The 22,637-nt window shown below is 52.6% G+C and overlaps 1 protein-coding gene across 6 annotated transcripts in view; it reads left to right on the forward strand.

The window, feature by feature from the left end:
* The first annotated feature begins 497 nt into the window (after positions 1–497).
* The window catches only part of UPF1 (UPF1 RNA helicase and ATPase), a 33,714-nt gene continuing 11,574 nt past the window's right edge, over positions 498–22,637 (forward strand). For 2 of the 6 annotated variants that reach the window (XM_044948353.2, XM_044948352.1), the window contains exons 1-14: positions 501–971; positions 12,288–12,386; positions 12,818–12,960; positions 14,600–14,689; positions 17,005–17,172; positions 17,556–17,736; positions 18,857–19,018; positions 19,648–19,765; positions 19,916–20,014; positions 20,464–20,572; positions 20,729–20,888; positions 20,992–21,110; positions 21,531–21,695; positions 21,789–21,903. In XM_044948353.2, the coding sequence (XP_044804288.1) occupies positions 750–971; positions 12,288–12,386; positions 12,818–12,960; positions 14,600–14,689; positions 17,005–17,172; positions 17,556–17,736; positions 18,857–19,018; positions 19,648–19,765; positions 19,916–20,014; positions 20,464–20,572; positions 20,729–20,888; positions 20,992–21,110; positions 21,531–21,695; positions 21,789–21,903 (1,950 nt within the window). In that variant the 5' untranslated portion in view covers positions 501–749. Of the gene's footprint in view, positions 972–12,287; positions 12,387–12,817; positions 12,961–14,599; positions 14,690–17,004; positions 17,173–17,555; positions 17,737–18,856; positions 19,019–19,647; positions 19,766–19,915; positions 20,015–20,463; positions 20,573–20,728; positions 20,889–20,991; positions 21,111–21,530; positions 21,696–21,788; positions 21,904–22,637 lie in introns of all 6 variants that reach the window. The other 4 variants (XR_006553573.1, XM_044948354.1, XM_025293891.2 and 1 more) reach the window with 4 other exon arrangements.

The following is a 22,637-nucleotide window of genomic DNA, read 5'->3' on the forward strand; positions in this document are numbered from 1 at the left end:
GTGTGCTAGGCTCTGTGGAAAGGACTGTCCCCATTCACTGATTCAACCAGTGCACACTGAGCAGCTACTATGTGCCATGCGCCCTCATCTTAAAGATTTGGCGAAATTAGCCCAGGGAGTTTCTCCGAGTGAAGGGGACGCACCACACTTTCCTCGCCAAGCCTCCCCAGCTGGGTGTTCCACCTCGGTAAGGCATCCAGCTGGCGCTCAATTACCCCATGGCACTATCGCCGCTTCTAGGGGCACGGCCGCACCACCCGCTGCCCGAGTGCCACAGACAGCGGTTGAGGCGGACCCAGGAACTCGCTTGGTCGCCGGGACGGCGGTTGGAAGCCCCGCCCCCGCGCGTGCGCGCTGCGCGTCCCGTCTGTCCGCTCGGCTCCGGCAGTACGGGCGCGGTTGAAGGCGTCCTCGAGGAGCGCGCGCGCCTGCGCCGTCGTCGGGCTCGCGCACGCGCACCTGCGCCGGCCTCACGCACGCGCACGGCGGCGACGACGGCGGTGGCGGCGGTTCCTGCCGGGGGCTGCGAGGGCGGGCGGCCCCGAAGGAAGCGACGGAGCTGAGGGGCTCAGCGGCTAGGCGCGCGTGACTCTCAACCCGGCTCGCTCCGCGGCGGGCGTTTTGAGCCGGTCCAGGGGCGCGGACGCGGCGGCGGCGGCGGCGACCCGAGGCCTGCGGCCTAGGCCTCAGCGCGGCGGCGGGCTCGAGTGCGGCGCGGAGCCGGCCGTAGGGCCCTGCGCGGCGGCACAATGAGCGTGGAGGCGTACGGGCCCAGCTCGCAGACGCTCACCTTCTTGGACACTGAGGAGGCCGAGCTGCTCGGCGCCGACACCCAGGGCTCCGAGTTCGAGTTTACCGACTTCACCCTCCCCAGCCAGACGCAGACGCCCCCCGGCGGCCCCGGAGGTGGCGGCGCGGGGGCCCCGGTCGGAGCCGGCCCGGGCGCGGCGGCCGGACAGCTCGACGCGCAGGTGAGCGGCACATGGCGGCGCCGGAAGCCGGGGCCGGGCCTCGGCGGCGGGGGACCTGCTCGGGTTTCCCCTCCGGCCGTACCGGGGCTGATCTGCTCGACTCCTGCAGTCCCGCCTGGTCCAGAGTGACCCGGCCGGGTATCTCCTGCTCAGTACAGGTCCGGAGTAACCTGCCTCCAGTTTCTGCTCTCCAGCCCGACCCGGGTAAACCTACTTCAAGTCCTTCTCTGGTCTCTCCCGAGTGATCTCAGGACTGAGTCTTCGCTGATCGGTCCCAAGTCCCCTTCCGGGCCTGTCCGAAGTGTCCGTCTCTGGCCTGGGCAGGAGTGACTTGTCCCCGAGTTCTCCTTCAGCTGGGTCAGTGCCCCACTCAAGCCAACTCCTGATCTGCGCCGATTCCCCCCTCAGTCTCATCCGACCGCTGCCCCACCCCCTTACCTGTGGTCGCAGTCTGGGCACCCCTGCCCTCATTCATGCCCACTGTGCGGTAGGTTTATATTTCACTGGGCCCACGGACGCTGGCGAGAGGAGGGCTGAGGCTCCTCCAGCAGAAACGGAATTTTTGCATTCAGTAGAGAACCCCAAGCTCGCAGACTTTTAAGATTATTGAGGCGGCAGTTTGCGTTTTTTTTTTTCTTCTTGCATTGCCTGTTGCTGAAACGGACCTGTTACGTAACTCCGCAGCCCTGCCTTGGAAAAGTTGGTTTTGAGTTTGTTCCTCCAGTGGGTGAGTGGTAGTGGGTTTTATATATGTGGCTTTGCCACGTCAGGAACTTTTGTTCTTAATGATGTGAACATTTAGCAAAGGCTGCTTGGTTATTTTAAATTTGGGTTTGTGTTATGAGAGTGTATCCGGCATACACTTCCTGGATCTGAGTCCCTGACCCGGGATGGGAGAGGGCGCTGGCTATGGTCTTGGGCTAGGCTCCCCAAGAATGTAGCCATCATCCTGTGGGTCTCAAATTCCATTCCTGTGCCTGGCACCTCCCTCATTTATTTTCCTGAATTCTCAGCCACAGAAGAGCTATAGGCTTCACTTTGTCACAGGTGTCCCTTGGCATGAGGACCCACTGCCAGAGTCGGGGGAGCCAACCCAGCCTCAGCCAGCATGAGCTGAAACTGTCTCCTGGGGGCTTGCATTCCAGTTGATTGAGTCACTCCCGTGGGTAGACCACCCACTTGGACTTTCTTTTAGCCCCTAATAGAAGCAGAAAACATTTGACTCATTCTAACCCCAGATTCCTTAAAAATAGAAGCTTAATGGGTGGGGCATCAGGGAGAACAGGTGTGCACATATCTGTGTTTTTTCCGTTTTGTTGACATATTATGGGGGAAGGGAGAGTGCGCTTGGGAAGTAAGTGAGCTGCTGTAAGCTCATGATAACACCTGTTATCAGAGTGGTTTCATGCTCTGTGGATGCTGTTTCCACAGCTATAACATGGGAGTAACAGCTGTATTTTTGTTACTTTTAAACATACCTGAAATCTGGACTCACGTTTGAATGAATAGAGCAGACAGTGCTTTCTGTGATTTGTGTCCGGTGTGTCCAGAAGACAGAGGCTAAAGATCTCTTGGCTGAGCAGTGTGCCATGATCCGTGGCAGTTCAGGGTGGCTTTGTGGAACCTTATCGTTTTATTGCAAATCCTTTTTAAACTGTAGACTGTAAAACAGCAAACTTGGGTCAGCTCTGAGTTCTAGTTTTGTCCCTTGGGTTCTGTTTTTGATTAATTGCGGGGGCATGTCTTTCTGTTGAAGTAACTGATTTCTCTTTTTTTTAAAAATAAATTTACTTATTTTTTAATTGAAGGATAATTGCTTTACAGTAATTGATTTCTTTTACTGCACCTGAACACTGGACTGTACTGACTAAGAGTATTAGAACACTCCAGCAGAGGGAAACATTACAGTTGAGCTCACTTGTTATGACATCAAAAGGGTTTGTCCTTTTTCACTTTTAAGTAACTCTGATGACCCACCCACCTGTAGCCTAACTTTGGACTTGTGTTTGGGGAAGAGGAGTGAAAAGTTGATTATCTCCTGTGTTGGTGGCATTGGCTGCCTACGACATTTGGGAGGTTTTCCCTTATTTGTCCTCAAGACTTGCTGTATAACCAAATGTATGGTGGGGCTTCTGTTCCGAGTGCCTTTTGATTTTATCTTTTTGGATGAGTGGCTGTGAATTGTCAAGTGCTGTGCAACTCCTTTTGTTTCACAGCTTTATTGAGATAGAACTCACATCCCGTACACTTCAGGCAATCCGAGTGTGCTCCTCAGTGGCTTTAGTGCAGAGTGTGCAGCCTCGCCTACAGTCGGTTTTAGGACATTTTTGTCACCATGAAAAGAAGCCCGGCGCACCTCAGTCTGCCAGTCCTCCCTTCTCTAACCCCAGGCAACCACTGATCTCTCTTTACCTGCTTTGGACCTTTCATGTAAATGGACTGTATGTGGTCATACTGTGCCTGTGGTCATTTGCTCTTTCACTGAGTATGTTTTCAAGGTTCATCCACGTTGTAGCATGTATCTGCTGCATTCCTTTTTATGACTGAATGTTGTTCCACAGCATGGACAGACGACATTTTGTTTATCTACTTGTCTGTTGGTGGACCTTTGGCTTAGCTACTATGGGAAATGCTGCTGTGAACATCTGTGTACAAATTTCTGTGTGGGTGTAAGCCTTCAGTGAAATTCTGGGTGGTCTGGTAACAGCTGCCTGTTACCTTTTCAGGGGCTACCAGACTGTTTTCTAATGTGTAGCTTTCTATATCACTGATACCACCTCTAATATCAGTCTTGACTGCCAGCTTTGGTTTTGCCTGAAGGTTTAGGTAAGACATGTGTGTCTTGGGGCAGCGGGGAGAATGGCACGCTGAGTTGAACTGAGTTGGTTCAGATAACACTTGTTTTCTTATTTATGAAATGAACTGATATTTGTCACAGCCCTGTCAAGTGTCCTTAAGATAAGGCAACAGTTTTCTTTTGAGTATTTGACCCTTTCGGGGCCTGTCTCCCAGCGTCTCCAAGGGCAGGGAAAGGTGAGTTCAGAAGTCCTTGGCGTGACAGCTGGCGTTGCACCTTCTGGTCTGCCTAGTTGTTATATTTCCCTTTGGTGCTGCTGTCGTGTTTCCTCCAAACATCGGACTTAGGATGATGAAAATGTCGAGTTGGGAACACTACCAAACAAAAGAAGGAGTGAACCACTGATGCCCTCGGCAGCGTGGATGCGTCTCAAAACAAGCACGCTGGGTGAAAGGTGCGCTGAAAAAAAGTATATACTCTGTGATTCTTCTCATATGAAACTCTAGAAGGGGCTAGGTAGCCTGTGGTGACGGAAGGTAGGACAGTGGCTGCGGGGAGGGGAGGACAAAGGCAGGAAGAGACTGGGGGTGATGGACGTGCTTGTTATCTTGATCGATGGATTCATGAGTATTTACATACATCAGTGTGTGTCGGTTTTAAAAGCTGTAAAGAGCTGCTACCTTGCCTTCAAACGCTGGCTGCCTTCAGAAGTCCAGGAAGCTTGTTCTGACACATCCTCGACTATCTAGGTAAACAGATCGTCTTCTGACTCCTGGCCCTTAGCTTATGATGAGGACTGAGTTCCTTACAATCCCAGAGTTCCTGAAAGGGGTGAGTTGAAACTTTGTGTGGCCCTTTTTTGGTTGTGTGAGCACTCGGTTAGCACAACTGTGGCATAGTGCGCGTTGAGAAAACGGGAGCTAAGATGCTGCGAACTTCACAGGAGCTCTGGCAAGCATTCTACAGCGCTTGTCTTTCATTGGATTTCCGGCGTTTGAAAACCAAAAGGGAGGACTTATGTGGCTTAGTGCTGAATAGCTGAAATAGCTTCTAACTCTGTTTACCCAATTAATTTCTTTACCCAGATTTAGCATGATTGAGGGGGAAGTTAACACTAACACCATAGTAAAATTCTCTATCAGCCTAGGTCCCACAACCAAAGAGGAGACACCTTGCAAACAGCTTTACTGAGGTATGGTCGTACACCGTGGAGTCCTCTTGTTTTTAAGTGTTTGATTCAGTGGGTTTTGTTTTTTTTTTAGCTGTGCAGCTATCAGACAGCCACTCACTGTCTTCTGTTTCATGCCACCGCTCTTTCCTCTTCTGTTTTGCTCCTGCTGATCTTGGTAGTCTCTTGTTAAAGCCCTGAGGTAGGGAATCAGATGAGCCCACACTTGGCCACTTCAGCCGGCCCGTCAGGGACGTGTGCGGCCTGTGTGGGTTCCGCGGCGGGGTGCGGAGGCTTGGCCACCCGCTCAGTGACGAGCCCGTGCGCCCCGTGTGTCTGTTCGCCGGTTCTTCGGTTCCCTCCACACAGGCTCCCAGGCTGCCCTCCTTGGCCTGATTCTCGACAGCTGCCCCTCCGTACTTCCCTTTCCGTGTCCTGCTGTGCTCCAGGAGCACTGTGGGCGGTGGCTCCTGCTGGGGGGCAGAGTGAGTCCTTTGTCAAGCTGCTGTGTTAGAAATGGCAGGTGCTGCCCAGTCTGCAGTTGGCCATGGGGACAGTGAGGGTCCAGAGGAGAGGGTGGTCTGCCCGGCAAAGTGAAAGCCTTTACGAGTGGTGCTCCTTGAGTCGTTCAGGAAGGTGTGTGCACTTGGCAGGGAACACAGGGCTTGGCATGGAGGGCTAGCGAGTGCAGGCAAGGGCCAGTGTCTACACTGAGGGGCTCAGCTCGATCTGGGAGCCTTGTGTTGCAGCTGAAGGGTGCCGTGACCTCACTTGAGAGCGGGGCCCTTCGATGTCGGGAGGCCCGGCAGAGTGTGGAGAGCGGGGCCCTCGGATGGCGGGAGGTCCGGCAGAGTGTGGCTGAAGCTAGAAGGGGGATTCAGGTAGAGAGTGCTGGGGTTAGGTGTGTGGCCTTCTGTGTGTGTGACAGAGAACGCTCATGGTACCAGGTGGCCCTTCCTCCTCCTGGGGTCCCACGGCTGGCATCAGATCCTCTTGTCCTTTTAAAACGTGTGCTGGTCCAGTAGCAGCTTGCGAGCTGGACAGCCAAACCCGGCGTCTCAGGACCCCTGTGGACTGGGCTGTGATGGCCTCTAGACCTCCAGTTGGCTCAGGCCGCCTGTGGAGCTTTGGGGACCTTTGTCACGACTGAGGATAGCACCTTCCCGTCTACTCCAGCTCCTCCAGTAGCTCACCGGCTGGGGGTGACGTGAGCCTGGCGGCGCCACTCCTCGTCCCCGGGTGGAAGGCGTTTGGCTGTGCTTGTCTTCCCTCCTCTCAAGTGCGTGGCTCTGCAGAGCTGACACAGTTTCCGGGCAGCACTTTACCACCTGTATTGTATAAAAATGTATGTTACGAATTCTCTCGTGTATAAGTAAATAAAGCAAACCTTGCCCTTCTTTCTTCTTGATTTGATGATTGTGAAGATTTTCCTTTTTCTTTTCCTTCTCTGACGTGTTTTAAAGCAAATCCAACTTATTTCGCTCTTCTGAGGTTGAGCCATATGAGTTAGTAATACTTAGCCGTTTAGACCTACAGTATTTAGAATGCATTTCTACAAACAGAGAAGGGGCGTCTTCATAGCCTCACTGCTGTTATCAAATGAACAGCGCCGACGGTAGTCTTGCCGCGATCGTCTGATACACGGGACTTCCCTTTCTCCAGTCACGTTGTTTACCTGGCCCCAACCCCTGCGAGGGCTGGTGTTAATGTGACTGCCTGTCGTGTCTCCAGCCCTGCTCTCCCGGGCAGCTCCTCTCTCTTTTTATGCCACGAGCCAGGATCCTGTCCAGGTCACTGTCCTGTGAGGGGTCCTGCCTCCTGGACCGAACCTCTCGTCATAGTCTGGCTTCTCCCTGCAGGTGTGGGTGGATCCCATTTCAGTCTGTGAGCTCCTCTGAAAAGTGGCTGACCCCAGAGCTGGGTAGTCGGGCGAGGTAAGCCTCAGCCACCCCAGACAGGTTGAGGGTACTTGTGAGCTTTGGAATGAACTGCAGGGGTGGGCTCAGCTCTCGATGAGAACAAGAAAAGGGGAGGCAGGTGGGGCCCGTTTAACTCAAAGCGTCGGGGCTGCGGTGCTGGGTGGGGCCGTGTGCAGTCCCCTTTGTTGCAGGTCAGAATGGTCAAATTGCAACAGTTTCTTTTGATTAAAACAGATTAAAGAAGGCTAAGAGATTGTATCACAATGTGTAATCATTAACTGGATCTTGAATTTAAAAAACTATAAAGGATGTTTTAGGGCACTGGGGACAGGTGTGTACGTGTGTTAGATAGCAGTGTTATATTAGCATTATTCCTGAGTGTGATGCTTATATTGTGGCTGTGTGGAGAAAGCTCTTGTCCTGGGGCCTGTGACTCTGAAATGGATCAGGAAAGTAAAAGCATTGGTGTGTGTGCGTGCTTGTGCAGAGCAAGAGAGGGAGAGAGCAAGCCTGGTAAAATGGGAGTGGCTGGTAGATCCAAATGGGGGATGAGTGGTCATTCATTCTCGAAGTTTTGAAACTTTTTCAAAGTTGAGGGAGAGGGATCTTCTGTTAGGCTGTTCCTCGGGGCTCAGAGACCCAGCAGCTCCTCTCTGCCTCAGGCCACCTCAGGAAAGGCAGTTTCCCATTCACTCTTTTTTAGACGGTGGAAGAAAAGAATAAATGATGAATCATTTTTCATCACAACCTTTATATTTTGGATGAGAAGATGTATTCATTAAGCCTGTCCTGTGAGAGCATACTAGGGTGTGGGCTTAGTTCTAGGTGCTGGGGTCATAGCGGGAAGCAGAACAGGCAGAGTTGGCCTCACTGGCACCCCTTGGATGGGGTCAGCAGTGGATGGAGACTGAAGGACCAGGAGCTGTCTGTGCAGAAGCCAAGGGGGTAGTGAGTGCAAAGGCCTGGGGAGTGGACCCATTCAGGGACTGAGGGGAAGGTCCATTTTATGGTGAGTGGTTGACGCTTACAAGGTTTGGGTAATGTGTGGTCTGAAAGTTCTTACCAACACATTTGGTGGTAATTTTTAATTAACGTGCGTTTCCTCCGTGAGAATGAAGTGACTTTTCTTCCTGCTGCTCTGATGTGCACAGAATTCTGCAGTGGGTCATAAGAAACTCTCTTGGCAGAAAATCCCTGCAAGGCCTTGATCAGGGGTGGAGAGGAAACTTTCTTTGGCTTTCTAGACCCAGTGACCTGGTGCCTGGGGGTGTGCTCAGAGAGTTCAGGGGGAGGCTTGGGGAGGCCTTTCCCCTCTTGAGCCCAGCAGGACCCAGGGCTCCTGGCTGTAGTTGAGGGGTTGATAACTTCAGTCAGTTCTGTGCCAGACAGGGACCTTCCCCTCCCTCCTTCTGTTATGTTGCCTGGCTTGGGTTGTGTGCCTTCTCTGTGCCAGGCACTCTTTAGTGCTTTAATTCAGTTAATTATAGTTTCTAAGGTCAAATGTATTTTTGAAGTTAATGTTTATCTTAAAACTTTCCAGAAAGTAGAGAGAGAAACTAACAACCCAGCTATGGAAGTCTGTGCTGTGGTCAGGTCACAGCAGGGCAGGAGTCGGGCCGGGCAGGGGCTGGACATGCACGTGTGCGTGTGCAAAAGTACTTGTGAGAAGGGTCACACCCATACTCCCAGCCACACAGCTGAGAGCCTGTCGGGGAATCTGGACTGCTCTCTCTGGTCTCCTTGCCTTAGAGGCTGAGGGAGAGTCCATCTGACTTTGTCTCGTCTGTATTGCATTGTCTCTCAAGAGAGTTCCTAGAGCAGACTTAGATTTCCTGCTCCTTATGAAGCCGGAAGGGTTCATAACAGTGATGCAGGGAAAGGATTGCCGCTTTCAAGAGCCTCACACATTCCCGATGCTGGCTCTCTCCTCCCTCTGTGAGGGGAGAAGTGTGGGGTCTGAGGCCTGGATGAAGCAGGATGTGTAGCTTGGGGGCCCCTGGTGGCACGCAGGTTTCTGTATTACTCTACATACTAATTTTGGCATTTCAGGAAAGTAAAGATTCACATCACTAATGTTTCCTTGAAGAAAAAAGTTTATGCAGCCTGATGACACATTTTAGAGGCTCCTCCTCTAGGAGTTGGTGAGATTTTCATTTTTCTTTTCTTTAAATTAACCATTTTTAAAATTGAAGTATAGTTAAAGTACTGTGTTTGTTTCAGGTGTACAGCAAAATGATTCAGTTACACACACATATATGTATACTCTTTTTCAGGTTGTATTCTGCTATAGTTCCTTATAGGTCTCTATTGCTTATCTGTTTTATACACAGCAGTGTGTACGTGTCAGTCTCAGAATCCTAGTTAACACCTTCCCGCTCAACCCCTTTGGAAACCATAAGTTTGTTTTCTGTGTCTGTGAGTCTTTCTGTTCTGTAAATAAGTTCATTTGTTTCATTATTTATTTGTCTGTTTTTAATATTCCAACATATAAGTGATATCATATGATACTTGTTTTTCTCTGTCTGACTCCACTTACTACGATACTCTCTCATCCATCCATGTTGCTGCAAGAGGCGTTGTTTCATTCTTTCTGATGGCCAAGTGGTATTCCACTGTGTGTGTGCCACACCTTTACCCACTCATCTGTCAGTGGACACTCAGGCTGCTCCCGTGTCCTGACTGTTGTGAATGGTGCTGCTGTGAACACTGGGGGGCATGCATCTTTTCAAATTAGAGTTTTCTCAGGATACATGCCCAGCAGTGGGATTGCTGGATCATATGATAACTCTATTTTTAGTTTTTTGAGGACCCTCCATTGTGGCTGTACCAGTTTACATTCCTACCCAGTGTACCAAGTGTAGGCAGGTTCCTTTTTCTCCACACCTTCTCTAGCATTTATTATTTGTAGACTTTTTAGTCATGGTCATTCTGACTGATGTGAGGTGATACCTTATTTGGTTTGCATTTCTCTAATAATTAGCGATATTGAGCATCTTGTCATGAACCTATTAGCCATCTGTATGTCTTTGGTGAAATATTGGCAAACATTTTCTTAAAGCGCTAGGTACTAAATGTTCTAGACTTTGTGGGACAAGAAGCAAATACCTACTATTAGGTACTTAATTCAACCATTTAAAAATGTAAATACCGTTCTGAGCTTGAGATTGTGGCCCACATCCTTTGATCTCCTGTAGCATGATATATGTATCTGTTCCACTGCCATTAAGTGAAATCCAGGTACCGTAATCTGGCCACACACTTTGAGAAAACCAGCGTGTGTGTGCTGAGCGGTCATCCCGAGAGACGCATTGGTCTCTGTGCGCAGCCTCACCCCGGTGCTGCCGCTGTGCGTGGCGGGGGAGTGCTGCCGGCAGGAGAGGCGACTTTGGACGAACAGAGCACCACAAGGAATTCAGCAGATGAAAAGCGGGCAAAGCACTTCAATAGACTTTTCCTCAGAGAAGATATGCAAACGGCCAACAAGCATAGGAAAAGCCCCTTAGCATCGTTAGAAGCCACGGTGAGTCACTGCCTCGTGCCCCGCAGGATGGCCACTGTCGAGAACGAACAGAAATCACAAGTGTTGTCAACACTGTGGGAAAATCAGGGCCCTTGTGCACTTCTGGTGGGTGGGAAAGTAAAATGGCGTAGCTGCTGTGGAAAACAGTAGTAACTTCCTTACAAAGTTAAGCATAGAGTAGCTGTATGATCCAGCAACTCCATTTCTGGGTATATACCCCAAAGAATTGAAATCAGGGACTTGAAGAAAGACTTGGACTTCATAGTAACATCATTCACAACAGCCAAAAGGTGAAAGCAACCCAACTGTCCATTTTCAGATGAATGGATAAGCAAAATGTTGTGTCCGTACAATGGAATATTATTCAGCCTTTAAAAGTAAGGAAATTCAGACACAGTTATGACATAGATGAGCCTTTAACCCCTTATGCTGAGTGAAATGTCAGTCACAAAAGGGCAAATACAGTATGATTCCACCATGTGAAGTCCCTGTAGTAGTAGTTAGATTCATAGAAACAGCGTAGAATGGGGGTTTCAGGGACGGCGGGAGGGAAGACAGACAGAGCTCCAGTTTGAGAAGATGAGGAAGGTGTGGAGGTGGATGGTGGTACTGTTTGAACAACCATGTGGATGTACTTAATGCCACAGAACCACTTAAATTTTTTTAAAAAGGAGATCAGGGCTCTCGGCCTTAGCGCCATCTTTTGAGAAACCTCTGCGCCATGAGAGCAAAGTGGAGGAAGAAGCGAATGCGCAGGCTGAAGCGCAAAAGAAGAAAGATGAGGCAGAGGTCCAAGTAAACTTGTACACCCGTGGAAGCCACAGAAGCAGAAACAAGGGAAGCCAGAGGCCAGGGACGCTGGTACAAAGTGTGGACTGCATGCCTACTATCTAGAACTTATCAATGGATCCAGAACATCTATGGCCATTCTGATCGCCTTGACCACCTTTTGAGAGACCTACCTTGCTCATATCGAAGCCATCCTTTTGGTCCATTGCCCTGGACCTGTGATGACTATGGACTAGTTCTCTCCTCAGTTGTAGCTGAATGTAACGTGTACAATAAATCCTCTCCTTTGCTGTCTTAAAAAAATAAAAAAATAAAAAAAGGCGCTCAGGGATTCACAAAGAGGTGCTTGTGATGATGTTAATAATATTATCTTCATGACATTAAAACCCAAAAGTTGTTATTGATTTTTCATTAAAAAAAAAAAAAAATTCCCCTAAACAAAGGATACAGTCTTCTTACATTTAACCTGGACGTTCTGAAAATGGAAGTATATTAAAGTGGTGGCAGAAACTGAAATGGGGTTCTGATCTGGGTGAGACCATTACAGAGACAGGGATTCCTGTGCTGGGTCTTGGCTTTCTTGACAACCCGAATGCATCTTTGAAATTCTGGGGCGCCCTTCTCAGGAGACGTGTTGCTCTCCGGCTCAGATGGGTGACTGGAGCAGTGGACGGGCTGGCCTGGCCGACCCTGCACACCGTGGGTGTGGGTTACAGTTTCAGTCTGCCAGCTGTGCATGGCAGCGGTTCTGCAAGGGAGCCAGGCCAGTGTCTGACCCGCCTCACAGCTCAGAGAAACCAGGGCTCCTGTCGCTCCCTGTCCTTCGTCACGGGCTGCTCCTGCTGCTTGACCCAGCTTCGTGTGGGCTGTGGCCCCTGGGGGTGATGGGGACTGTTGGCTGCCATCTGAGGGGAGCGTCTCTTCCCCTCGGATGAGCTGTCCGTGTACCCGTGAATGGGTGTGTGAGCTCAGCAGAAGTGCCTGAAGTTCACTGCTTAGTTACTTAAAGTTGCCTGTTTGTATGTTTTTGCTGTTACAACATGTAAAAGGTAGTATATTTAGTACGATTGTATCCTGAAACTAGAAGATTGTCTTAACATTCAGTTTCTAATTCCTGCTTAAGGGCTGCCTTCCGGAGAGGGGAACTGACAGTGAAGAACATTTGTGGACTAGCAAGAGAACCACGTTGCTACGTCTGCAGGACTCTCAGCCTTTGCTTCTGGTGCCTAGGCAGAGGAATGGGGGGCGGGGGGGCGGCCCCTTCACCGTGGTGGGGTTCCAGGCCCTCTGGTCTGGCGCTGCGCATCTGTCCTTGGGGGGACCATGCCTGGTTTGTGAGCGGTCCTCTTGCTCCTTGTTGCCCTCCGCACCCTGGTGGTGGTGTGGCTTTGTGGCTAGATGGGGTTTGCTGGGGTATGCACGTGGCGAGGCGGGTGACCTCTGCTGCGCGTGCCCTGTTTCTGGCCAGGCAGGTTTGATAGGGAGGAGAGTATGAAAAGTCACATCGGAAGAAGCTGGACTGTCTCACAGTGGAGAGCAGGCCAGTGCTTCACGAGAAGGTTGCCATGGCTGCTCATGTGGGGAGGCGCCAGGTGCCTGGGCTGAGGCCCAGAAGCTGCGGCCTTTCATGGTGATGCTGCCCTTCTGCCGTAGGTCGGTGGCCCTGAGGGCATCCTGCAGAATGGGGCTGTGGACGACAGCGTGGCCAAGACCAGCCAGTTGTTGGCCGAGTTGAACTTTGAAGAAGATGAAGAAGATACCTATTACACAAAGGATCTGCCTGTACATGCCTGCAGGTGAGCGCTTCAGCAGAGGGGGGACTCGCCTCCCAGAGCATCCACCTTCCACATGCAAGTTCCAACTTTACAGAGGCCCATCTAAGACCATGGACTGTGACACTTGGAAACACTGTCCTTGGAAATAAGGTTGCTCAAGCCCTTGTACGCACATAAATCCCTCATCCTGGGCAGGAGAGTGGGGTCAGCACCCTCTGTCATCCCTGATTGTCTCAGCTGGAGGGAGAAAGAGTCCCCTTCTCTGCCTTCCTCGGGCCTTAAGGTTGTTCCCTGGAGCCTGCCCCCTCACTCATCCGAAAGAACTCAGCACATCGGGTGAGCATCTGAGTCCAGAGGGTGAAGAGAGCATCTGAGACTTCGCTCACAACGAGGTTCCTGTAGGCTTCTTTAAAATAGCTGCCTTGGGGACTTCCATGGCAGTCCATGCTGCCAGAGCAGGGGGCGTGGGTTCCATCCCTGGTCGGGGAATTAAGATCCCACAGGCTGTGTTGGGCAGCAAAGAAAAATAATAATAATAGAAAGACCTGCGTGTTGACCAAATTGGGAATTCTGATCTAGAGGAGGACCCATCCCTTGTGTTTGGACTTTCTCTTGCTTTTTTGTTATATGCACACAAGGAAATTGAGACCAAAAGAGGTGAAATGCTCTTGCTCGGGGCACTCCGCCAGTCAGGGCACTGGGCCTCTCGGCCCTGCCCACCCTCGGGCGCGCGGCCCTCCGCGATCAGCACCCGTGACGGCACAGAGGGCTGCTGCTTCCCTGCTTGACGGCAGACTGTCTTGCTCTGTTGGTTCTGTGCTCCCTCTCACTCCCAGTACATTTTTACATCTGTACTAGTGTTCCTGTTCTCAACAGGCCTGTGTGGTGGCCTAGTGAAGCTGCAGTGGTTAAAGTCTGCACACCCCCTCGCACTCCTGCCGCCCGCTTGGAGCGGAGGAGGGAGAGCTGGCCTGGCACGAGGGGCCGCGGGGAAGGTTCTTGGCCAGAGCACATTCTGGTTTGAGACAGAGTCTTGGCTTTATGCACATACAGAACTTGACTCTGTGCAGAGCCAGAGCCAGCGCTTTTGTTTCTGGTGTGTTGATTTTCAGAAAAGGGAGTCCGGGGGCTCTCCCGAGGTGCTCCTTGCGGGACCCTCCACTGCTGGGTTGAGCTGAGTGTTCCCAGCAGCATGGCGCCCTCTGCCGGAGCGTATGAGGCTCTGAACGCAGCGTGGTCTCAGCGTACCTTCTGTGTGCCCAGAGCCAGGGATGTTGACTTCCCTGCTCACAAGTCACAGTTCCTGAAACTTGAGACCGAGGGAAATGACTCCGTCACCTTGGGGGTGTTAGGTCTACGTTGCTGGGCTCACCTGGCACCTTGCACTGCTCTCGTGCCCCACACCCCCAACCCTGCCTGCAAGGGTCTTGGCTGCCATCTGAGGAGTCTCCACAGCACCCCTAACCCCTTCCCTGTGTTCACAGGGTCAGGAAGCCTCTGCAGTTAACTGATTGGATTTTGTTAGTGGGATCGTTGGGTTTGAGTATGTGTTTAATGAAAAACTTAAAAATGTTGTAAGAGGAAAGAATTTTACATCCTGCCAAATTAAAACCAGAGAGCAATCTTCCAACTTTAACTGTTGATGTTTTGACTTTTTTAGTTACTGTGGAATACACGATCCTGCTTGCGTCGTTTACTGTAACACCAGCAAGAAGTGGTTCTGTAATGGACGTGGAAATACTTCTGGCAGGTAGATAATCAAACCGCGCATGTGTCTTTAATCAGTGCTGTGCTCAGATTTGTGTGTAAATTATGGAAATGTTGAAGCGAAGCACAATATAAAAGCACGCTAACAAACCTGGTTTTTTCCCCTCCTCTGTGACTGGTTTAACTTGAAACAGATGGTGGTGTGTGAATGCCTTAATGTATTTACCCTTGATTTATTCTCTGCGGTTCTTTTTATTATGCAAGTAGGGTTGGTTTAATTCTCATTCCCAGTTTTTATTTATATTTTTCTGCAAGATGAGCTCCTGGCATGCCCGTTCATCTTCATTACTGGGTGCCTGGGGAGGATGTTCCCAAGACAGTCATGGGCATCCATGGGAGCTGCTTCCTGAGAAGGCTCCCTCTGGCCTTAGCTCATTGGAGCAGTCCTGAGGCTAATATGGGCCAGATCCTGAATCATCAGATTAAATTAAGTTCACTTGACCGTCGACTCTGGGCTTCCCTTCCTGCTGTTGATCAGCAGCAGCTGTGACTAGGTCCCTTTTTTTTGGGTTTGGGTGAGACCAGCATGATGCGGGTACTCAGATTCCAGGGGAGAGTCCGTTTATCTAGGCTCGAGTGTTGAGATTCCTCGGCCCCCACCACTGGCACGGGTCTAGTCCTATTGGCTTCTCTGAGGCTGCCGTGAGGTGAGGACTCAGGCCATTGCCACAGAGAAGCAGAGCAGAGTCTCCGTGGGACAGGGCTCCCAGGTCACCAGCACGGAAGCAGCATCTTCCTCTGAGATTCCTGTTTTATAGAAATAAAGTGACGAAATTCCGTAGGCGGCTTTATTCGTACATAGCCCCCTTCCTATGTCTTCGGCAGCCGGACGTGGGCTCATGATCTTGTGCAGGACGCAGAGTGCTCACATCTCATGTCACCTTGGAGTCAGTAATGCAAATATGGGCTTCTGAGGCAAGAAAGGGAGCTGGGTTTTTTAGGGATATGAAAGGAGAAGCGTCTTTAGGGTACCCAGAAGAGGCTGGTATCCCACTTTCCAAGTGTTCTGGGTAATTTAAGTGATACTGTGTTTGCATTAGTTCCTCTCCTGCAGGAAAAGCAATTAAATAAAACTTGCCTTAGTTGGCAACCCCATCTTCAGGTCAGCAGAGCCAAGGTCAGGGAAGTGAGCAGAGAATCTCTGAGAGAAAACAGACTTGGTCAGCCAGCATTGTGTGTTCTGTGCAAGGTCACATTGTGAAGGTAATGAACCCGCCTTCAGGAAGCTTCCAATGTGGTGGAGTGTGGTGGGCCTAGAAAAGACAGGAGGAAATCACTGATTCTGGTAGAATACCCAGGGGTGGCAGCTCCAGGAGGGGAGGAGGGGGTGGGGGCTTTGGAGGTACAGAGAGCAGTGGTGATTAGCTGGGTAATCTGACAATCTTTGTGGGGCCAGAGAGGATTAGGATGTTGGCCTCTGAGCCAAAGTGTGCACAGGAGGGGTTTCCCAAGGTGATGCGAGGGGAGCAGCAAGGAAGGCTGGAGGCCCAGCAGGCGCGCTCAGCGTGTGACACATGCACAGCAAGGCTGGGGGTTGCTGGGGAGGCTGGGAGAGCTGAGGCAGGAGCAGGCACTACCTGGGGCCCCGAGTGAGGCTGGCGTTGGGGAGGGCGAGTTCAGTGCTAAACCAGGGACTCAGGGCCTGGCTTAGGTGAGCCGTGTCCCGGAAATGAGAAAGGCGTCGAGAGTTCTGGCCACGCGCAACAAGGAAAGAGCTGAGACAGCGGGGCTTCCAGACAGTTCAGAGCCGGCCCTGTGCTTCTGGAGAGTAGCCTTGACCTCCCCCTGCTCCGTATTTTTTTGCTGTCCTCAGGTTTCTAGTACATTTGGTTATCAGGTTTCCTGGCCTGCAGCAAATGAGAAGGGGTGTTGCTCCTGGAAGCAGGCATGGGGCCAGGAGAAGTGACTTCGAAAGGAGCAGCGGAGAAACTACGTTGAGTGAATAGGAGCAGTGAAGGGGCGAGCCTTCCTCTCCAAGACAGCAGCCTTGGCACCCGCGTTAGATTCGGTCAGGCCCAATAAGCTGGATTTAAGAAAGCAGGAATGGGGGGAGAGGGAACTGTGTGAAGCATGTTAGGGGAGTTTTCCTTAGAAATGGTTCAAGTTGGATCGATTTTTGCACTCAGTGGGGAGCCAGTTCAGGGGCAGGCCGGTCCCTCTGGATGCCAGATGGATGAGGTGTGACCACTCCTGCTAATGGACCGTGAACGGTACCGGAACTTTTAACGGAGCTCGAAAATTGGAAGTGGTGAAAAGCCAAATTTTGGGTGTTAACTATTGATCATTTCCTGGTTTCAGCCACATTGTAAATCACCTTGTGAGGGCAAAATGCAAAGAGGTGACTCTGCACAAGGATGGGCCCCTAGGGGAGACGGTTCTGGAGTGTTATAACTGCGGCTGCCGCAACGTCTTCCTCCTCGGCTTCATCCCTGCCAAGGCCGACTCGGTTGTGGTGCTGCTGTGCAGGTGAGGGCAGGGCCCCAGTTCCCTTGTTTGGGGGGGTGCCTTTCAGGCGAAGACTCAGTCTCTCCACGGCTCCAACTGTCTGGAGCTTTAAAATAGTTTTAAGTGGTTTCTGCCAACTGGCGAGGTCTAAGGAGGTTTGGAGGGTTGGGGCTTGTTACAGAGCTAGGAATGTCATATGACCCTTTTGGGGTGTCTTCTGGTTAAATCATAAAAGTTTTAAGAGTTCAGACCTCAAGAGCATGGGGAGATGCATTTATTGCTAACAATTTAAAGGCACTGTGATCATACAGTAAAATGTAGGGAGCACCACTCTGAAGTGAGAGGTAATAAGGGGGCAGAGGTCATCCTCACCTGGGCTCTCCCTGCCCTCGGGGTTTCTGCAGGCAGCCCTGTGCCAGTCAGAGCAGCCTCAAGGACATCAACTGGGACAGCTCCCAGTGGCAGCCCCTGATCCAGGACCGGTGCTTCCTGTCCTGGCTGGTCAAGATCCCTTCTGAGCAGGAGCAGCTGCGGGCGCGGCAGATCACCGCCCAGCAGATCAACAAGCTGGAGGAGCTCTGGAAGGTGAGGGCCTGCAGCAAAGCACATCCCACTCTGTGCCAGGTGTTGGTGGGGGAGGGGGCTGGGACCGGGGCTGGGGTCCTCAGAAACAAGAAGGAGGGTGCCAGGGATGCCTCCTGCCAGGTCTCTGGGAAAGGAAAGCTCTGGCCAGTGGAGTTTTTCTCTTCTTGTTGAGGGCAGGGGTGGCTGGTGGGAAGGAGGAGGATGGAAGCTGGCGGTCAGCGACTGCGGCTGGGCACGCCAGGAGGAGCCGGGCTCGAGCAGACGGCTGGGACTGCAGTGTACTGTGTGAGACCTGCTTGGGCTTGAGATGGGTGACATGTTGGAGCCAGGGCGACACCAGGCTGCGGGCCCGCAAGATTCCTGCCCTGCCCACAGGCCGTTCTCCAAGGAAGCCCTCCTCTGGTTCTGGCTGCTTGCACACACCCACACACACGTACACATTTTATTTATTTTTGGTGCAGGATGTAGGGTCTTGGTTCCCTGACCAGGGATTGAACCTGCAGCCCCTGTAATGGAAGCTCAGCATCTTAACTAGTGAACAGCCGAGAACTCCTAATTGCTGTTATAATTAATTAGGCTAGAGATTTTAATTAGGCACCCATATAATTTTAAAAATGTGAATTTATCTTCTCTTCAGCTGCAGGGCAAAATATTTGTGAAGCATTGGCTAGCAGGGACCCTCTCCACTTTGATTTTCAGGTTGCCGCAGTTATCTCGCTGTTCTTGTTTATATCTAAACAGCCCACTTACCTGCCGAGAGAGTGTGTTTCTCCTTTTGGTGCAGTGTAGTAGGATCAGGAGGAAACGGGGAGCCGGGCCTTCCTTTCTGTTTACACACTCGGGGAATCCAGTGCTCTTTCTGGCAGCTGGGGAGAATAACCTCTCCCGTGTCAGGGGCTAGGTGTTGGTTGAGGAACGTGCCCGCCTGGTGGAATAAGTGTGTCAGGCTGTGTTCCTGGGGCTTCCCCATCTGTGTGCCACGTGGGCTTCCTGACGAGAGGGCTGGGCCACTGGGAGCCCTGCTCGTCCTGAGAAGTGATGACGGGTGTGCACTCGCATACAGGGCGTCTTAAGTAGAGGTGAGAATGGGGAAGAGCGTGGTGCCGGCTCTTGTCTCTAGGAGAACCCTTCTGCCACCTTGGAGGACCTGGAGAAGCCCGGAGTGGACGAGGAGCCGCAGCACGTCCTCCTGCGCTACGAGGACGCCTACCAGTACCAGAACATATTCGGGCCTCTGGTCAAGCTGGAGGCTGACTACGACAAGAAGCTGAAAGAGTCGCAGGTGATGTGGTGTGTGCACGAGGGCTTGTTCATTTTAACAGAGCATCTCTCCTCAGGTCTGCGGAGGGTGGGTTTCTCTGCAGACTGCAGATGCTGACTTGGGCCTCGGTGCAGCCCCTGAGAGACGGAGCCGCGGATTAAGGACAGGCCTGTGGGCAGGTGCCCCGCCACTCATGGCCAAACATCCATATAGGTGCTGTCTGATCTAAAGTCCAACAAACATTGCTTCCATTTGGGCTTGTAGCCTTTGCCGCGGTGGGGAGAGTCAGACCCCAGGAGCCCGAAGCACCCTGAGGACGCTCCTGTGCCCATTCCTTGGAAACTGCACGGGAATCGGGAGCCCCGAGGCTCACGGGCCATGTCCTCAGCTGTCAGCTTCCTTCTCTCCCTCCACCACCCACAGAGCAGCTGTCTCCAAGAACAGACGTCGTGTGGGGGGGGGGGTCTTCTGGTTGTCCTCTGCAGGTTTTGGGGTCCTCACGCCTTCTCTCCTGGATGTGCCCTGGTTGGTGTTTCAGGCTGTCTGGTGCTGCTTGCCTAGAGGCACCTACCTATGGAAAACAGACACGAGGAGCCCAGACCCGTGTCTGTGTTGCAGGCTAACAGGGCTCTTATTTTTTATGTGCTCAGACTCAAGATAACATCACGGTCAGGTGGGACCTGGGCCTTAACAAGAAGAGAATCGCCTACTTCACTTTGCCCAAGACTGACTCTGGTAATGAGGATTTAGTCATAATTTGGTTAAGAGGTGATTTTAAGTTTTAAAATATTTGTGACTCTAAGTAGCATAAAATTCCTAGCTTCACCCTTGTAAAGTGTCCCTGAATTTGAACTGTTGGTGGTGGTGTCTGTGATGCGTGTGAAAACGCCGGTTTTCCTGTTGTCTTCCCTCTGTAAGACATGCGGCTCATGCAAGGGGATGAGATATGCCTGCGGTACAAAGGGGACCTGGCGCCCCTCTGGAAAGGGATCGGCCACGTCATCAAGGTCCCTGACAGTATCCTTTGTGTAAAGAAGGGCCGGCACAGGCAGCCTCTGCCCCAGGCTCCGACGGGCTTGTCCCAAGTACAAGAGACCTGTGTGGGCCACCATGGAGAGCGGTCTTGAGGCCTCAAATGCAGGGAAGGCTGTGTGCAGCCCCTTTAACTCTGGTTTGTTTCAAGCCATCAGGCTCTAGTTGTCCTAGCTGATACAGAGCTGCTTAGGCAGAAACCAGGGTACTCCGAACCGTGTGCCCGAGGGCTCTGTGGAACCTGGGCCCTGGGTTTGGCTGTTCCTTGCTGGGTGCCACCCTAGGCTCGTGGGGAAGACGCCCCTGGCTGCAGTGGCCGGAACCTGCCATGGAGAACACGGGCCCCTCGCTGTGCTTCCTGTGTCTGGTGCGGAGGGGCTGTCTCCTCAGTGAGCGAAAGCTTTGACAGGATGAGACTTAACTCGGCGGTGTAGATTATGGCGATGAGATTGCTATTGAGCTTCGGAGCAGCGTAGGCGCCCCTGTGGAGGTGACTCATAACTTCCAGGTGGATTTCGTGTGGAAGTCAACCTCATTCGACAGGTATGCCCACCCCCTTCTGCCCGCCACTTGCCTGCATCTGCTTGGCAGGCCCCGGCCCTCGGTGTGGCTGCAGTCTCCCCACTGCTCCGTGTTGTGGGGAGCCAGGCTGCCTGGCAGCTCCGTGTGCCCGCCACTGACCTGCAGCTTCCCCTTCAGAATGCAGAGCGCACTGAAAACCTTTGCCGTGGACGAGACCTCCGTGTCGGGCTACATCTACCACAAACTGCTCGGCCACGAGGTGGAGGATGTGATCATCAAGTGCCAGCTGCCCAAGCGCTTCACGGCACAGGGGCTCCCCGACCTCAACCACTCTCAGGTTCTCACCTGTCCCGGGGGCAGGAGGGTCCCAGGCCCCAGGGCCTGCGTGCTGAGCGGCCCTCCGCCTTGTCTGCACCCCTAACGGCCGCTTGTATCCGAAGGTTTATGCCGTGAAGACTGTGCTGCAGAGACCACTGAGTCTGATCCAGGGCCCACCGGGCACAGGAAAGACCGTGACCTCAGCCACCATCGTCTACCACCTGGCTCGGCAAGGCAACGGGTAGGGCTCTGTGCAGCCCAGGGTGGGGAAACGGAGGGGCCCAGGGTACCTGGCACGCTGCTTCCTACGCCATTGGTAGTAGGTCTGGCCTCTGTGGCTGCTTGTAACAAGTGAGCTTGCACAGGGTAGGTTCATCCTCTGTTGTGTTGTGCCTGTGTGCACCTCAGAGCTTGGAAAGGCTCAACAGTGTGGTCAGGAGGTGATGACGCCGGAATCAGGAGTTAGTGGGGAGTGGCATGCACAGTGTGAAGATCAGGAAGTTCCAGACCACCCACCGTGTTGCTCCTTCAGCACCGTGTCACTCCTGGCTTTAGTCTTAGAGCTTGAGTTGGCTCCCCTGCCACCTGTGATCCAAACAGTGGTCTTGCTCTGGGCTCTTCTCTGGGCGAGCACTGACATTGCGCTCACATTTTATTGAAGGCCTGTGCTGGTCTGTGCTCCAAGCAACATAGCCGTGGATCAGCTGACTGAGAAGATCCACCAGACCGGGCTGAAAGTCGTGCGGCTCTGCGCCAAGAGCCGCGAGGCCATAGACTCCCCGGTGTCTTTCTTGGCCCTGCACAACCAGATCAGGAACATGGACAGGTGGGTGTCGGGTCCCTGGCCTTAAAGCGAGGCACGTCTCCCCGGGGCAGGCCCTGGCGGCACCCACCTCCTGCTCACACGCCGTGTTTGCAGCATGCCAGAGCTCCAAAAGCTGCAGCAGCTGAAGGATGAGACCGGGGAGCTGTCGTCGGCGGACGAGAAGCGTTATAGAGCCCTGAAGCGCACTGCCGAGAGGGAGCTGCTCATGGTGAGCTCCTCACCTGCCCTGCTGCCCGGGAACGGGTCTGGGCCTTTGGGCTTTGTCTTCCTCACTTGTTCACTTTGGGCTTCCCTGGTGGCTCAGACGGTAAAGAATCTGTTGGCAGTGTAGGACACCCGGGTTTGCTCCCTGGGTTGGGAAGATTCCCCTGGAGAAGAGAATGGCAACCCACTCCAGTATTCTCGGCTGAGAAATGCCGTGGACAGAGGAGCCTGGCGGGCCACGGTCCATGGGGTTGGAAAGAGTGGGACACGGCTAAGCAACACTTGGAGTTTTACGTGTTCTCTGGGCCAGAGGACCTGTTTAGATGCATTAAGTCCATGTGTAGCGCCTGTAGTGGGTTCTATTCCATTTGAGGAGAGAACTCTGATACCATCCTCCGTGTGCTTCCTCTCAGGTCACACAGAGACATCTTATTGTCTGAAATGACAATTTTGTGCGGTAGAGTCCACTCCCTGCCAGCCTCCCTGTGGCTGGACTCTTGGTCTGTGCCTGGAGCCCCAGGCAGGTCCAGAGCACTGTCTCCTACTCTAGGTGACTAACCAACTGAAACCATGGTTTCCCTGGCTCGGCACTGCCCCTCAGAGGCTGTCGTGAGGCACCACGCCCTTTTTGAGGCATGACTCGCAAGCACTTAGGATCACCACAGCCTGGACCGTAGAAGCTGTCAGGAAGGGTGTGGACCAGAGTGGCGTCTGCGTCCCGTCCTGCCTGCCCTTTGG

Source organism: Bubalus bubalis, chromosome 9 (genome assembly GCF_019923935.1).
Source record: "Bubalus bubalis isolate 160015118507 breed Murrah chromosome 9, NDDB_SH_1, whole genome shotgun sequence".
NCBI lineage: Eukaryota > Metazoa > Chordata > Mammalia > Artiodactyla > Bovidae > Bubalus > Bubalus bubalis.